General features: G+C 42.5%; 2 protein-coding genes across 3 annotated transcripts in view; one reads left to right on the plus strand and one right to left on the minus strand.

Annotated features, from left to right (window-relative positions):
- LOC110054340 (tRNA (32-2'-O)-methyltransferase regulator THADA-like) overlaps positions 1-18003 on the minus strand; it is a 653734-nt gene that overhangs the window by 98740 nt on the left and 536991 nt on the right. The gene's annotated exons all lie outside the window — the stretch shown is intronic.
- LOC149110972 (uncharacterized) lies at positions 7186-7977 on the plus strand. Its single transcript, XM_089292986.1, has one exon. The coding sequence runs from the start codon at positions 7186-7188 to the stop codon at positions 7729-7731; it is 546 nt and encodes a 181-aa protein (XP_089149112.1). The 3' UTR covers positions 7732-7977.

The raw sequence follows: 18003 nt of genomic DNA on the forward strand, positions 1-18003 counted from the left end.
TTTTCTGTTCAGTGCAGGTGCTGACGAAAGCATTGTTTGTGTTGTATAGCACTGTTTCTAAACCAGTCAAATAGTATAAAGATAGAAGCAACAAATCAGCTCAGCGAGTCTGAAGACGAAAACATAATTGACCCAGTTACGGTAGCAGTAAATTCTGGAGCATTGTTAAGTGCACCACAAGCCACATCAATAGCATGGAATTGAAAATTGCCTACCAACAAAGGAATTAATTAGCAGAGCGGAAGCGCTAAAACCACTAATGTGAGTGCATGGGAGTGTCTGAAAGAGTACCGAGGTCAACACTTTGCTGTAGTGGGAGGAGAACTTAGATGTAATGCCTGCAGAGAAAATCTCAGAGACAAGAAGAGTTCTATTGAGAGGCACACAAAATCTAAGAAGCACGAGCTGGGCTTGGCTAATATTACAAGAAATACGGCAAAAAGTTAGTCAATTTTTGTTCCTCAAATGTTGTTATACTTTATGGTCACCTCAGTATATTAGAAAATTGAGAGTTAAAAGTTTGATAAAAACAGGAGTATGTATAAACATTTGCTAGGAAATAAACAAAACACAATTGTGAGCAACTTTCATGCACTATTTCTAAATTTCAAGCACTTTTTATAGAAATCTAGCACTATTTGAGCACTTTTTTGTCGTGTTTTGAGCACTTTTTGGCAATTTTTTCAGCACAATCGGGACAGGCCTAGTACTATGCATACATAAGTACTATGTCATGGAGAAAAACCATTTTCAAAAAGTTGAAAGATTAAATTCATGCTATGAAATCTCTCCGTCTTGTAAATGTGACCTTTCATGTGAAAATGTGCTTTAACGACTTTCCGTTACACGGGTGAAACGAAGAGCCATTGAACGGGTTACAAACGGGTCACCAAGCCATTGGAAACGGGTTTCAACGAGTGTTTGAACGGGTGATTAAGTATTCCGAACAGGTAGCCTAGCCGTTTGAACGGCTCAGGAAAAATTGCGAACAGAGAGCCTAACCGTTTCAATGGCTCATAACACTTTCCCAATGGGTAATGAAACTGTTGGAAGGGCTCATAAAAAATTCCGAACAGGTAACCAGACCATTTGAACAGCTCATAAAAAATTCCAAACGGGTATCTAAACCATTCGAATGGCTCATAAAAGAATTTTGAATGGGTGATCTAAACATTCGAACAGCTCATGAAATCTTCAAATGAACAGTCACTAACGGCTTATAAACTTGATGATTATAATTCGTTTTGTTTATTTTGAATGGTGCTGTGCCACTACACATCTCACTTAAAAATAATTTCAAATGGATGGCTTTTAATCATTGAAACTGCTCCTGTTACTACTTAATTTCACCACTGAAAGCTAAAGAAAGTAAACTTGAAAAGCAGAGAACATTCGTAACTGAGTTTGCTGAAGCAGATCAAAAAAGCTGAATTCTTATATACACAGTCGTTTATGGGAGTCCTTGTCAATTCTTTGTCTTTCAGTACAGCCCAAAAATAATGCACATGCAAGAACTTCTTTTTGCCTCCGCAAGCTGACCACTTCTTGCGGCTTCTCCATAAAAAGTCTAAACCTTGTTGAAGTCATTCTTGCTGAGAGTTTTCATTCACGAATAAATCATTTGGTAGATTTTTATAACTGATGGTGGAAGATTTTGGTCAAGTGCAAGCAACGTGTGAATCAAGAATGTCTCAAAATAACTTTTCAGATTGAGACAGAGATAAGGCCTTTAGCAACAACAGTTTGGCAACAGTACATTTTCGTCTCCTGGGTTCACTTAGTTTTCTTTTTCGATGACATGGAGGAAATTTCACTGTTTACAATTATTATTGCGATGTGTCCTAGAGTCCCAGACCTGCGGTGTGGTAGTGGTGTGAAATCCCACATGAAATGAGCTTGTTTGAAATGGCTTTTTCTGTTCGGAGTGTCCCTTGTGGCAAAGGTTAAAGAAACAACATATTTACTGGGAAGTGTAACCCAAATTTTAAAACAAGCAAGCTTCTCAGTCGACGAAAACAAGCACAGGACTATGCATGCATGGCAAAAGCGTGACTCAGTTTTCACGCATCAGTGATGTTTTAAACTCGATGCAAATTCAGTGTGTCACAACAACATGATCTTACCTATTCAAGCTCAGTGCATGCTGCTGTCCTCAAGTTTTTATTCAGTGGATTCTCTTCAAAATAAGAGGAATGCACAAGGCAGACTGATGAGATTTCAGTGTTCAGAAAATCATTTACAGTGTCTGTGCTTATCACAACCATAGTTATACTGGTAATGTTTATTAAACTGCATTGTAAACAGGGTAGAATTTAGGAAGTTCAGCTTCTATAGGTGACTTTCAAGATTCCTTGATTACCGTATGTTTAGAAATGCAAAATATAATTATTTTCTGCAAGAGCTCTTCACCTCTAACAATAACTTTGTGAGAAGTTTTTAAAGAAATTGACAACATCGTAGTTCTCATTTGTTTACACAAGCAGTGGTTCAGTGTGTGCTTTGAACAAAAATTGTCTTCTCTCGCAGATCACGTAAGACCCAGGTTGTTTGAACGAATGCAAATTTCTTTCAAATGGCTTCTAAACAGAATTCCGTTTGAAAACGTAAAGCCGTTAAAGCACGTTTTTTTCGGCAATGAAATGATGTAAAAAGATATTTGTTTTTTTTGTACATTCAACACGTGACAATTTTTATCACCTCTTATGTGGCATGGTCACAAAGCACGTAATCAGTAATTTGCTTTACACAGCTAGGTAACAAAAATAAGGTTTTATACTGAGAGAAATGTGTTCGTGGTGCGCAGTTTTAGCATATGGATTACATCACATCAGTCTTTTTTAATTGTTTTAAATCATTGCATCAAGGTTTGTTATGTCTGGGGGTTGGGGGTCAATTTGGCAGTTTCTTGACCTGCAAGGACGTAACGTCTTTGAACTGTGATGTTTTCTCAAAAGTCAAGCTCCCAGTCACAGTTGATGACATCCCTGCTTGAAGAGAAGTGGAAAGGTGTTTAAACCTGAAACCTTCTACCGATGCCGATATCGAATTGCTCATAGGCAATGTGCCCAAAGCTCTTGAGCCTCAAAAAAGCAGAGAAGTGAAGATGGTGATCCATATGCTGTGCAAACATTGCTAGGATGGACCATCAATGGCCCACTTGGTAGGCCAAGTAAGTCAAGCCATACTACAAATCGTATCCAGTTTCATGCCGTCTTCGTATGTTTCTGTGAAATGGAATTCAATGATTAGCAGTTCAGCATCGAGAAAGAAATGTTGCAAGACAGAATATTTTGCAGAATATTTTGACAAAGACACCATTCAGAGAGTGAGGAGAAATTTCTATGTTGATGATTGCTTGAAGTCTGCAGAAGATAACCAACAAGCAAGTTGACTGGTCAATCAGCTACGTCAGTGTAGTGTTTCTGTTGTGACGTGTCAGTCACATGATCACTGGTCTATTATGGGATGCGATTAACCGAAGCATGTGGTCGGAGAAATGGGAGCAGAAATAAATCTTGTTGTTGTTATTGTATAAGCTCTTTTGGTCTACTTGCGCCCGAACCACCACATTTGGCGACGAGGAAAACCGGATAAAAAGTGGATAACGAGTTTAAACAGTGGAAAACTCGCACAGATGGCCGTATCCTTGAGCGGACTGCCAGGTTTACAAACATTCAACGCTGTGGGCGAGCCAGCTACACTCGCACAACGATGGCTAACTTGGAAAGACGAATTCGAATTGTATGTGACTGCCTCGGGAATCAGCGACCCAACACAGAAGAAGGCGCTTCTACTTCACCTCGCCGGGCCCCAAGTCAGAGACGTTTTTAATAACTCAATTCCTGCCGACAAACGAGGCGAAGCGAAGGATTACGAGAAAGCTATGGACAGCCTATCCGAACATTTCAAACCGAGAAAAAACGCGCTGATGGCAAGACAGGCGTTTCTCGCAGCTCAACCAACCGCTGAAGAAACCATTAACAATTTCATCACACGCCTGCAGAAATTAGCCGAACATTGTGAATACGACGGTGAAAGGGACAACCAGGTGAGAGATCGTGCGATTTCTTTCATTCAAGACAAAAACCTCAAGGCTAAGTTGTATTGCGAAGAAACATTTACATTGAGCAAACTATTGGAAATCGTTAGTCAATACCATGACGAAGCCCTCGTTCTTATCCGTGATGGCCGAGTGAATAACATATCTCCAGACGCCAAACAAGGGGGAAAATGTTGGCGGTGCGATAAAGCGGGACACTTCGCGAAGGAATGTCTTCGTTCGCGTGACCACAAATGCGGGAAATGTGGCAACATGGGTCATTTCGAAGTGTGCTGTCACTCCAAACAGAGTAAAGGGCGAGATTCTAGTTGCAGTTCGAGTTGTGGTCGTGGAAACGAATACCGTGGAAACTCTGGAAGAAAGCAAAGCCGTGGATGAAGAGGAGGAAGTTCACAGGGCCAACGTGATGTACGCCAAGTAACCGAAGACGTGACTACTGGAAACTCCGCAAGGAAGGATGATTTCTACGTGTTCTACACTGGGGAGACAGATGACGGGAACACTCTGAAGCTGGAGATTGCAGATAAGACTATGAACGTTATTATAGACTCTGGTGCTAGTTGTAATTTAATGTCCGAAGAAGTATTTAACCTTGTAACGGGAGTAATGTTAAATTGTTGGAGTGCAACAAAAGAGTTTTTGCTTATGCATCTGAAGAGCCACTCCAAATCAAAGGAAAATGTAATCTTGATGTACGTGTGCCACAAACCCAAAAGTCCCTGAATGTTGAGTTTTATGTTATGCTTGGCAAAGCTGCGACGCTATTAGGCCGCGATGCATCTGAGTTGCTTGGTGTTTTAAGGGTTGGTATCCCTGTTAACAGCTGTGATGTTGAATCTGATGGTGCTAGTGACAATCCAAAACAAGCAGATAGAAAGGCCTCCCTAAGGGCAAAGTTTCCCAAAGTTTTCCAGGGCCTGGGGAAGCTCAAAGGGTACCAGCTCAAGTTACACATTGATGAAAAAGTACAACCAGTTGCTCAACCCTCACGCAGAATTCCTTTTAGTAGACGAGAAAAAGTCACGGAGAAATTGGAAGAGTTACTGAAGCTTGATGTTATCGAAAAAGTAGAGGGACCTACCAGCTGGGTCAACCCCTTAGTAGTGGTCGAGAAGCCTAACGGTGACATTAGAATCTGTCTAGACATGAGACAAGCGAACCAAGCCATTGTGCGGGAGAAACACCCAGTCCCCACCGTAGAGGAAACACTCCAAGAAGTCTCGAATGCCAAAGTTTTCTCTAAATTAGATTTAAATATGGCTTTTCACCAAATTGAGTTACACCCAGACTCAAGGGACATTACAACCTTTGCTGCACCTAATGGCCTTTACAGATACAAGCGCCTGCTTTTTGGTGTAAACATGGCCACGGAAAAATTCCAGCAAATTGTTTGGCAGATCATCCAAGACTGCCCAGGGGCATACAACCTGCACGATGACCTACGAGTTGTTGGCACAAATGATGAAGAGCATGACAAAAACTTAGAGAGGGTCATGCGCAAGCTTGAAGAAAGTGGGCTTACGCTTAACTATGATAAATGTGAAATTGGTGTTGGCAGCATGATCTACATGGGTGATGTACTCTCTGGGGAAGGGCTGAAAGTGTCTAGTCAACGTGTGAAAGCTATTGTTGAGGCACCAGCACCCCAAAACCCATCAGAAGTAAGAAGTTTTCTTGGCTCCGTGCAGTTCTGTTCAAAGTTCATTCCCAACTTTGCATCAATATCGAGTCCATTGTGGGACCTCACCGCAAAAGACATCAAGTGGAAGTGGGGAGTAAAGGAAGCAAAGTCATTCCAAGAGATAAAAGACCGGCTGACTCGTGCACCAGTGATGGCATATTTCAGACAGGGCGCAGAAACTCGTCTGACAACCGATGCATCACCAGTGGGAGTTGGGGCGATTCTGGAACAGAAGCAAAAAGATGGAAGCTACAGGCCAATATATTATGCCAGCAGAAAGCTGAGTAAGATTGAAATGAGGTACTCCCAATTTGAAAGAGAAGCTCTGGCTGTAAGGTGGGCTTGTGAAAAGTTCTACTTGTACCTCTATGGCATTAGCTTTGAAATCTGCACTGATCACAAGCCTCTTCTCATCGTACTCGGAGCAAAGTCAAAGCCCCCATCAGCACGAATAGAAAGATGGTTTCTCTACTTACAGCAGTTCCAATACAAGTTGACACATATACGGGGCAAGGACAATGCTGCAGACGTCCTGAGCCGCCTACCGGTGGGTACTACCCATGATCACGAAACTCAAGCTGCAGAAGAGTTTGCGTACAGCGTAGTAAGTGAGGCTGTACCAGCTGCGTTGGTGCCAAAGGAAGTTGAAATCGCTTCTGAAAAAGACCCAACGCTAAAGATGTTACGGCAGGCTGTAATGACAGATGATTGGAGCCAGTTACAAGGCACAATTTACAAAGCAGTTAAAGATGAACTGTGGGTGGTAGGACAGGTGGTGATGAGAGGAAGCCGTATCCTCATTCCACAGAGCCTTCAAAAGCGCACCATAATGTTGGCTCACGAAGGACACCAAGGTATGGTCCGAACTAAAGCCAGGTTGCGAGAGAAAGTATGGTGGCCACGAATGGACAAGCAAGTAGAGCAAGCAATACGAACATGTCACCCCTGCCAGCTTGTCGGACCCCGATCCAAACCAGAGCCGGTGAGATCAACCAGACTACCAGACTCCCTGTGGCAAGAAATCTCAGTTGACCTTCTCGAGATTACAAGTGGAGATCACCTCCTGGTAGTTGTAGACTACTATTCTCGCTGGATCGAAGCTGTCCTTCTCAAGAAAACAGATGCACAAAATGTAATCAAGTCCATGGAGGCTATTTTTAGAACACATGGTCTACCAGAGACTGTCCGTAGTGATAACGGACCTCCATTTGCATCCAAGGAATTCGAGGGATTCCTAGAGTATCTAGCAATTGAACACAAAAAGGGCGTGCCCTATTGGCCCCAAAGCAATGGAGAGGTGGAGCGTTGCAATGGGACCTTACTGAAAATCGTGAGAATCACGCGCCTAGAGGGTAAAGATTGGTGAAAAGCACTCGCAGACTTTCTATTCCAGTACAGAGTTACCCCTCATACTGTTACTGGGATATCACCAGCAGAACTACTGATGGGGAGGGAGCTACGTGACAAACTTCCAAAAGTCCAAATCCCCAAGGATCGAGCCACTGAAGCACAGTGGCAGCTGCTCTTAAAAGAGAGGGATGCTCATGCTAAACTTAGACAGAAGGAGTATGCAGACAGAACACGCGCTGCCAAATTCAGCGACATTGAAGAGGGTGATCAAGTCCTACTGAAACAGGTTCGAGAGAACAAACTCTCAGCCAATTATGAACCTGAGCCATACAAGGTCGTTCACAAAGATGGAAATGCCGTCATACTGGAAGATACCAATGGGAACAATAAAATGCGAAACATAGCCCACATGAAGAAATTTGTTGCACCTGAAACCACTGAAAAGGAAGACCAGGTACAGCCAGCACAACTACCCCAAGAGCCAGACCAGGTGGAACAAACGCATCCAATGACAATTGCAAGCCAGCCAGCAGAGGTGCAAGAGACTCCACCCAACCCTTTGCCGGGCGATTCAGTTGTTTTGCGACCTGCGCGCTCTAGACAACCACCCGCCTATTTAAAAGACTACGTATGCACTTAGTTTTAGAATGTGCAGGAGACATAAAGAGAGAGACTGTTTGTTTTAAGGACTATTAATTAGATTTGTAATACTGTTCATTTAGTTCTTCTCTAGTGCTGACATTTGTAATAACTTAGGGGGAGATGTAGTGTTTCTGTTGTGACGTGTCAGTCACATGATCACTGGTCTATTATGGGATGCGATTAACCGAAGCATGTGGTCGGAGAAATGGGAGCAGAAATAAATCTTGTTGTTGTTATTGTATAAGCTCTTTTGGTCTACTTGCGCCCGAACCACCACAGTCAGTTGTTACCCAAAGGAGGTTTTCATTTAACAAAATGGATTTCGAATGCCTATAATGTCATCCAGTCAGTCCTGGTGTCTGAGAGAGCTGGATCCATCAAAGAGCTCGGGAACTTACCTGTTGAGCGTGCCCTCGAAATTCAGTGGGATGTCCATTCAGATACACTCCATTTCAAGATTGTTGTGATGGACCGACCCCCAACAAGGAGGGGTATTTGGGCATTATGTAATGTGTCACATTATGTGACTGAGTGTGTGACATTATGACATCAACAAAATCACGTGATATGAGAGAGTCCGACCTCATGCGAGATATGTTTTTGTACTGTACTTTTACAGTCGGTCGATATATTGTATGACTGTAGGTGTTCATAGTCAGTTGGATTATTTACTAGTTCCAGCACAGTAAAGGACAATTCACCAATTAAAGCAGATAACATGTTGGCAACCCTGCCAGGATGGACAATTGTTTTGTGTGGAACCCGTTCTCAAGAACATGTGTTCAAAGAAATGCTGATCAGAGGAACGGAGGCAAATTACCGTGGTCTACATATCCTCTAATAAATGCAATAGGACACAAGTAGAGACAAGTGAGGCCTTACTGGAAGAAAGATGACAGATTCAGAGCTCGAAGAATTACAACTCCAAGTTGAGGGAGGAATTTGTAAATTCCCAATCTCGGAAATGGAGCAGTTAGTGGACCACATTGGTCTGGAATTGAAGGAATACAAAGGAAAGAGTAAGCTTGCCATGTTGAAAATTGTCTGTGTTAAAGTCAAGGATGAGCTTAGAAAAACAGAAAACAAGTTTGAATATCTTACAGAACTCCAGAATTTTATTACTGGGATGCTGCTGCCATTCGAAGATGTAAAAACTGCCCTGAGGAGAGATTTTAAGATTATGGGTGTTGTTGGAAAGAGAGGAACAAAAGGACTGATTGCCCTTCCTCAGTTTAATTCACCAAATAGATGCAGGGATGGAGAAAGGATACAAAGAACATGAAATAATTGATGCAGTTATTCGTGCTATCAGCCCCAGTTTAAAGTTGAGATCGCATTTAGAAATCATGAAAGAGCTTACATTGGCAAGCCTAAGGCAGATGTTACCAGCCTATTACCAGCAGAAGTCAGGCACTAAACTGTATCAAGAACTTACAACAATGTGCCAATCACCGAGGGAAACTCCCCAAGACTTCTTAATCAGGGCCCTTGATCTAAGGCAACAGGTCTTCTTGGTATCACAAGCTAAGGGTGGTATTGTTGAATAAAAGCCATCGCTGGTTCACCCCTTGTTTTTGCATGCTAGTGAAACTGGTCTTCAGGATGAAGCTGTCCGAAAGAAACTGCAGCTGCTCCTCCAAAAAGCAGAAGTCACAGATGAAGAGTTGATGGAACAAATCAATATGGTCGTATCTGAAGAGTCTGAGTGGAAAGGTAAGCTTGGAGCAACCTATCACAAAGATGTCAGGGTTAACTCCCTAGAAGTCAACGGTGATCAGGCTGAGCTAAGTGGTCAAACACAGCCGAAGAAGTCTGGGTCAAAGAACGAAATGAAGTCTGATAGGCCTGACAGGCTAATGGTCAATCTAGAGATGGTTCAATTGGATATTGCTGTTCTGAAAGAAGCTATGGCCTCCCAGAATGCCAGCAAAAGAGAGAGAGAGTCCAATACAGGTACCCATTCAAAAATCACAGGAGAAATGTCTGCCAATCATGCCAAAGAACAAACCAAGAGTTCTGTGACCATTGTTTCAGCTGCGGTTCAAGTGACCATTTTGCACGGGGATGTCAAAGGGGTGCAGCCAGTGTAAAGGTAAAGGTAAACTTTATTTAGCCAGGGTGGCCCATTCAGCAACAAGAGGGGCCCTGGACTAAAAATATCATACTTAAAAATACAAGACATCATGATAATCTAAAAATACAAGATAAAATTTAAAAAATACAAGAAAATACAAGTGTACCAAATCAGGGAAACTAATGGAGGCTACCAGTGCAGGACAGGGAGTAGCTGATCACCATGTGAAAAGGTGCCATGTTTGTGTTAAGTGTGGCAGGAAAGGAGTATCCCTAAAGCAGTGATCCAAGTTTCAGTCTGTATATTACTGTTCTCAGAAATGCCAAAGCACCTGTCTAACAAGGAGAAAAGGGGAAGAGATGCATGGGTCAGTGTGTTATGAACAATGTGGAGACCCAAGCTTTGCGGGACACTGGTGCCCAAGTTTTATTGTTTCTAGGGATTGGATTGCTGATAACCTGTCCACAGCTGGAGTTGTTGAATGGATGAACATCTTAATGACAAAGTACTTGATCTGAAAGCAGCTAACAGTACTGAAATCCCATATGAAGAATGGATTGAAGTTTCTTTCAAACTTGCAACCTCAGATGACAAACATGGTATGTCAGTGCCCTTCCTGGTTTCAATGGATACTCTGGATCACCCTATTGTCAGATACAACGTAATCAAAGGAATTGTGAAAACCCTGTCAATGATTCTCCAAATGATCATAAAGAGACATTAGTCAATGCCTTAAGCACAAGCCTTCCAAATGCAAAGAAGGAAAATGTTAAAGCCTTAATTGGTCTCATCAGGACAAACATCTCGAGAGAACTGTGTGGAGTAAAAGTAACAAAGAAGGATGTGGTAATTCCAAAGAGTGAGACAATGGTAGTTTCTTGCTCTGTAAATACTGGCCCAACTGAATCAAGACTTCCAGTATTGTTTGAACCAAACATTGAATCACCTTGGCCACCAGGGCTTGAGGTCCCTGAAACATTAGTAACTCTCAGAGGTGGTGCTTCGTCGCATATCAGAATTCAAGTCAAGAATACCACAGACCACGACATCACCTTGAAGAACAGGACAATGCTAGGCAAACTTGAATTAGTCAAATCTGTAACACCACTGGAAGTAAAAAAGAAAGAGAATGAAGAAAGGTCAACAGACTGCATTTGTCCTTTCAACAACTCATCTGAGGAGGGAGAGGAAGTCAGATTGCAATCAGATACACCTGTCATGAAGGAATGTCAAAGTGAGGCCAGCAATCCAACTCCAGATGTCTACTTGGGGGACCTAACAGAAGACCAGAACATTCCAGTAGAGACCATGCTTATAGAGAAAGCAGATTCCTTTTCGAAAGATGACAATGACGTAGGGTGTAGGGAAGGTATGTAACTCAAGATCAATTAATCAGATAATCGTTCAGTCCAGAAAAACTATACATCTATTCCAAAACCTCTATACTTTGAAGTGAAGCAGTGTGTTGAAGACTTACTCAATCACTGATGGGTACAGAAGTCACATTCAGCCTACTCATCACCAGTAGTTTGTGTGTGGAAAAGGGACAGCTCTCTGAGACTGTGTGGACTTTCGTGAGCTGAACAGGAGAACAGTACCCGACAGGCATCCACTCCCTTGGGTACAAACAACCATTGAGAATCTTGGTGGGAACAAGTGGTTTTCTCTTTTGGACCAAGGAAAAGCCTACCATCAGGGATTCGACAATCCTCAATGTCAACACGACTACATTTGTAACACTGTGGGACCTGTATGAGTGGGTGCGGATCCCAGTTGGTCTCTGGAATTCCCCAGGAGAATTTCAAAGATTTATGGAGGACTGTCTGGAAGGACTTAGAGATGAAATTTGCGTACCTTACCTAAATGATATGATCGTCTTCAGCAGAACCTTTGATGAGCACATCGAAAATGTACAGTGCTGAGGAGACTACGTGAGCACGGAATAAAGCTGAAAGCCAGAAAATGCAAGATGTTCAAGAAGGAGGCCAACTACCTAGGAAGAATTGTCTCTGCTGATGAATATCAGGTGGATACTTCAAATGTTAAGGCAGTCTTGGCACTCAAAGAGACTAACCCAAAGACCATTGGTGATGAGAGAAAACTCCTGGGTTTGTTAGGATATTAGGGAAAGTACATACAGGACTTCTCCAGAATTGCACAGCCTCTTTTCAAACTCTTGAAGGCACCCGTGGTTAAGATCAACGAGCGTCCTACTCAAACAGAAAGGCGTAGTCAGACAGGAAATGGGACGCAAGCACAATCCAGTCATGCTATTGTTTGGACACAGGGACATCAAGGAGACTTGGAAAAACTTGTTGACTGTTTAGGTAACCCTCCAATCCTCGGTTATCCAGATTATGGTCTCCCATTTGTCCTACACACAGATGCATCCAACAAAGGACTTGGAGCAGTACTTTATCAGCAGCAGTCTGGTAAAATGTGGGTTATAGGATATGGATCCAGAACCCTCACCCTTACCACCTTCATTCTGGAAAGTTAGAGTTCTTAGCTTTGAAGTGGGCCATCTGTGAGCAGTTTAGGGACTATCTGTACTATGCACCGTCACTCACAGTGTACACAGACAACAACCCCAGACATGGGTTTTATCAACAGCGAAACTCAATTCTATGGGACATCACTGGGTGTCCGAATTGGCCAATTTCAATTTTGAGATCAAGTACAGACCTGGTAAAGTGAATAAGGACGCTGACACTTTGTCCAGACTTCCTTTGCACATCAACCAGTACATTCCTTCCTGTACACAGGGAACTTCTTGGGATGTGATCAGTGCAGCTCTGTCCAGTATAATGGAACTCCAGAATAGCGATGCAGTTTGGATAACAGCAGTCAGTGGTGGAATGGAGGCATTGAACGTTGACTCTGATCTTCTTGATTCAAGAAATTACCATCAAATCTAGCCTCAAGTCATCCTGGCAGCTCAGAAACAAGATCCTGGTATTGGGAGAGTCCTAGTGAGCAAATTGGATAAACGGAAACCAGCAATATGCAAAATTACTAGAGAACTTCCGTATACAAGAAAGTTGCTGCCTGAATGGCCTAAGTTGGAAATTGGAAGCAATGGGCTGTTATGCCGAAAGAGTGGACAGAATTTACAGTTGGTATTACCAAAGAAGTTTCACCACTTGGTCTGCATGGAGCTACATCAAGAGATGGGCCACTTGGAAATAGACAGGGTACTACAGTTAGCCCGTGAAAGGTTTTACTGCTCCCACATGCACTGAGATATCACTCACTTCATGACTTGGGTGTGCAGTTGTCTGAAGCAAAGGCGACCAAATCTTCCAACAAGTGCCCCTCTTAAACCTATTGTGACTAATGCACACTCTGAGTTGATATCTATTGGCCAGTGTGCGTGCCCAAGGTTGTAAATGCCTACAACTGTACCAAGAGTGATACAACTGGGTATTTGCCATTTCACTTACTATTTGGAAAGGCACCACGTCTGCCAGTAGATCTGATATTTGGACCTTCACCAGAGGAAGCTAGTGTCACTCATACAGAATACGTAGACAAATGGAAGATTGCTATGAAGGAAGCATATTCACTGGCTCTAAAGAATACCTCCAAGTCTGCAACAGATGTGAAATGACAGTATGACCACAAGGTGAGATTTTCAAAGTTGCAACCCGGGGATAGGGTGCTGGTCAGAAATTGGTCTAAGCGTGGTGGACCAAGGAAACTCCGCTTGTATTTGGAACAGCAAATACTTATTGAAATTGAGCAGAAAGGGGACCTACCAATCTATAAGGTGAACACAGAAGGACAGTCAGGCAAGGCAAGAATACTATCCAGTAATCTCTTACTACCATGTGACTTCCTTGCTGCAGAAACTCAGGAGTCTGTGCCCCAGTCAATTTGAGAGAAGAGAATGCATGTACATACAAGACATGAGAGAGATTACCAACCTAACCCTAATGAGAGTGACAATGGAGAAGAGGAGGAGGATCTACCTGGCCTTTTGCCCAGCAATTTGGACACATTGCCCCTTCCATCATCAACGACAGGACAGTCAATGCACTGAAGATGAGGCAATGCTTGAGAGTATGGGGGAAGGTGAAGGACTAGGCCATGATAAAACTTCATCTAGTACCTCCAAACCAGAACAAGAGCTTGAGTTAGGACAAGATCCTGAACCAGAACAACAGCCAGAATTGGATGCTCAACCAAGCCAACAGCCAGAATTGGATCCTGAACTAGAACAACAGCCAGAATGGGAACAAGATCAGAAACCGATTAGGCCCCAACATGTTCATCACACACCAAAGTGTTTACATATTATACACTAGGACAGCCAACCATCTGCAGTGTTAAGACTGGTTCAAACCTTGTACCTCGATGGTGCTATCCACCTTTCCAGTCACCCAGGATGTTACCTATGCATCAGTACCATCTACCACCCTGTTATGGCTTGTTGGTGTATCCCCCCTATATGCAGATGATGTATGCCTGACGCATCCAGATTTACTTACTTTATTGGACTTTTGTTAACATTGTTGTTGAACGGATTATGATTTTATTAACAGTGGAATTTCCAGTCTCCTGTGCTGCCATGTCTTTCAAACAGGCAAAGTATTGATCTAGTTACCCTGAAACTATGACTATGCTATTTTCAGTTGAACAAGGACTTGATATGTATTTGACTGAGTTTTGTTTGTATACACTTGTGGAAGCTGGGCCTGATCAACCCACATAATGCAAGGAACTCAAGCAATAAGAGTGAGAAAACTATGACATAGCATGACTTTAGAGGGAGCCCAGAACTCCAGTGAACATTGCTGTAGCAAATGTCCCGGTGGACATTTTCAAAGTCGGGGAGTGTGTGGCATTATGTAATGTGTCACATTTTGTAAGCAAGTGTGACACGTGAGAGTCTGCCCTCATGCATGATATGTTCTTGTACTGTACTTTTACAGTCAGCCGATATATTGTATGATTGTAAGTGTCAATAGTCGGTCGGATTAATTACTGGTTCCAGCACAATAAAGGAAATTTGCTATTTAAAGCGGGCAACATATTCTTTCTGTCATAGGCTCAATTTATGACACTCTGGGTTGCGTTGGCCTGTTGATTCTGCATGTGAAAGCAATTCTGTGTGATCTGTACCAGAAAGGATTAGACTGGGATGACAGAATTCCACTTGAAGATTTAGTGCATTGGTAACATTGGTTGAAGGAACTTCCTAAACTTGAACAGTTCACGGTCCAACATTGTTTAAAACCCAAGAACCTTGGCTGCATAGTGTCTAGCCAACTTCACAATTTCTCAGATGCATTAGGGGAAGGATATGGTGCTGTTTTGTACCTTCGAGTCGTCAAAGAAACTAGAGATGTCCATTTTTGCCTTTTTTATGGGAAAGTTGAGGCAAACACCCCAGAAGTCAGTTACTATTCCTCATTTGGAGCTGTCAGCTGCTGTGGTTGCCAGTAGATTGAACAGGATGATGCAACATGAGTTGGATGTTGCAGTGGATGAAGAATTTTTTTGGACAGACAGCACATATGTGTTGAGCTATATTGTGAACAAGGGGAACATGTTTCAGACATTGCAAACAAAATTTCAACAGTCCATGAAGGATCACGACCAGACCAGTGGAACCATGTTGACACAGGTTCTAACCCTGCTGACAATACATCTAGGGGACTTCCCGCTGGAGAGCAAATCCACAAAAACCACTGGACCAATGGCCCTTCCTTTCTGTGGGAAGTGGAGAACTGCTGGCCTAAGCAACCTGACATTCCTGTGGAAATAAAAGATGATCCTGAGGTAAAGAAGGAAAAGAAAACTTTCTCAGTAGCGTCTACAGTTGAAGCTGACTTCTTGAACCGAATGGTGCAGTGTGTGGATCTTACATTACCCCTCTAATCTTCTGTGCGAGTGTCACAGACGAAAGGAAAGCACAGCTTAAGCACTCATCTCAAGAAAATCCAGTCCCATCAGTGTAGAAGAAATGCACTCTGCAGAGATAGAGGTTTTGAAGTATGTACAAAGGCAGCTCTAGAGAGGAGTTGGTGTGTCTGCAGTATAAAGAATCAGAAGTTGAGCTCAAGAAATCAGTCTGAGCCAGCTGCACACATTCTGTCAAGAAATAAAGCTCAATCGCCAAGTTGGATCCGAAGCTGCGCAATGGCCTGTTGTGAGTTGGGGGAAGATCGAGGCACACACCAATCGAACAAGAGCAAAGACATCCTGTAATACTGCCAAAGAAACATCACATTGTAGATCGGATCGTCAGGCATTACCATTTGCTTTCTGGACATTCTGGTCAAGAATATGTGCTCTCTTTGATCAGAAAGAGCTACTGGATTACAAAAGGAACAGTCGCAGTGAGGAGAGTTGTAACTCATTGTTTTAGTTGTAGGTGAAGTCAGGCTCTGTTTGGAGCTCAGAAGATGGCCGACCTTCCTGTTGACAGAGTCACACCTGACAAACCCCCATTCAGTTTTGTGGGCATTGATTGTTTTTGTCCGTTTAGGGTCAAGAGAGCCAGAAGTTAAGTTTAGCGTTATGGAGTCCTGTTCACATGTTTGGCTACCAGAGCCATACATTTGGAAGTCGCCCAAAGTATGGACACTGATTCATTTGCAAACTCCATGCGCCACTTCATCGCAAGGCGAGGTATCCCTGAAGTAATGAGGTCTGACAACCGTTCAACTTTTCTTGGCATAAACAAGGAACTCCAAGAAGCTATCTCTGAGTGGAATGAGAGTCAGATCCATGAGTTCCTCTTGCCAAGGAGTATCAAGTGGCAGTTAATCCACCATAAGGGTCCCACGTCGGTGGGGTATGGGAGCGATGTATTAGAACTGTCTGAAAGATTCTCGTTGTGCTTATGAAAGAGCAGCCACTTGATGATGAAGGGTTAACTACCCTCATCTGTGAAGTAGAGTCTGTTGTTAATGGGTGTTCCATAATGAAATCCTCAGATGACTCATTGGATTCTGAAGCCCTTATGCTGAATCATTTGCTGTTGCTAGAGTCAGGCCCAAGACTGAGACTGGCATGTTCAGGAAAGAGGATGGCTACTCCTGAAGAAGATGGCGGCAGGTTCAGTATTTAGTCGATGAATTTTGGTGGAAATGGATCAGAGAATATTGTGGCCATTGAAAGAGTACCAAGATCTTCTTGGCCTCTTGCTTGGATTACCAGTGTACGAACAGAATGAGCACTTTAGGAGTGTAACAGTGAAGACCAGAACCTCGCTGTATGATTGCCCTGATCGCCCAGATTGTTCTTCTGGAGTCAGTGGATTTTTCAGAGGGCATGAAGTATCGCTGAACTGAACTATGATCAAATTCTGTAGTTTTTTTTGGAGAACTGTTAGATATAACGTTTTGTTTGCATTAAGTTTCTTTTAAAATCTTTTGCTATTGCATCCCATTAAAGGGGCCAGAATGTAGGTTACAAAATATTCTTTGTGTACCTATTGCGTTTTTCCCATATTCAGTCTGCACAGCACTGGTAGAGAAGAGTTACATAATTTCAATATTATTGTAATATTATGTTCTGGACCATGTGCTCACTCGGAGATTTACAGGTCAAAGTTCTAGGTTGAGGTGTCTTTATTTTCACCTGGCCAGTTGCTTTCATGTTTTCCTGCAAGCCTGCAAATCTTGTGAGTATGTTGTCGCTGCAGTATTTTCAATTCGCTATGTTTGTTTTGTTTTTCACAGTCAAACCAGATCTTTGTAAATGAATCTTTGGTCTGACTCTCCATGGAAGAGAGTTGTTTGAGCATTCAATTCTACATTTGTGACAATACATGAATCTGGAGCCATAAGTGAACCAAAGAATTACAGGGGAATCTGTGTTTCAAGGTGTTTAGGAAAACTTTTCTGTCTTATCTTAAATTAAAGACTATATGAACGTATTAATACCCAAAACATATTATGTCAGTCTCAAATTGGTTTTTTGGTAAAAAAATTGCACAGCAGATGTTTTAACAGTCACAACATTAATACACAGTTATGTTCATGGCCATAATGAAAATATTTATGCCTGTTTTGTGGATTTCAAGAAAGCTTTCGATTCAGTTTGACATGTAGGCCTCCTATGTAAATTACTTAAAATACATGTAGAAGGACACTTTTATGACCTGATTAAAAGTTTATACTCAACCTTCGATTTCTGTCTGACAATTGGCCACTGTAAAACTCATTCCTTAAGATACTCAAGAGG

Source organism: Orbicella faveolata, unplaced genomic scaffold, assembly GCF_042242905.1.
Source record: "Orbicella faveolata isolate gen_17 unplaced genomic scaffold, um_ofav_v1 contig_24, whole genome shotgun sequence".
In the NCBI taxonomy this organism is placed as follows: Eukaryota; Metazoa; Cnidaria; class Anthozoa; order Scleractinia; family Merulinidae; genus Orbicella; species Orbicella faveolata.

Excerpts from the sequence above, each read along its gene's own strand:
- LOC149110972 (XM_089292986.1), top strand. The coding sequence starts at position 7,186 with ATGGGGAGGGAGCTACGTGACAAACTTCCAAAAGTCCAAATCCCCAAG.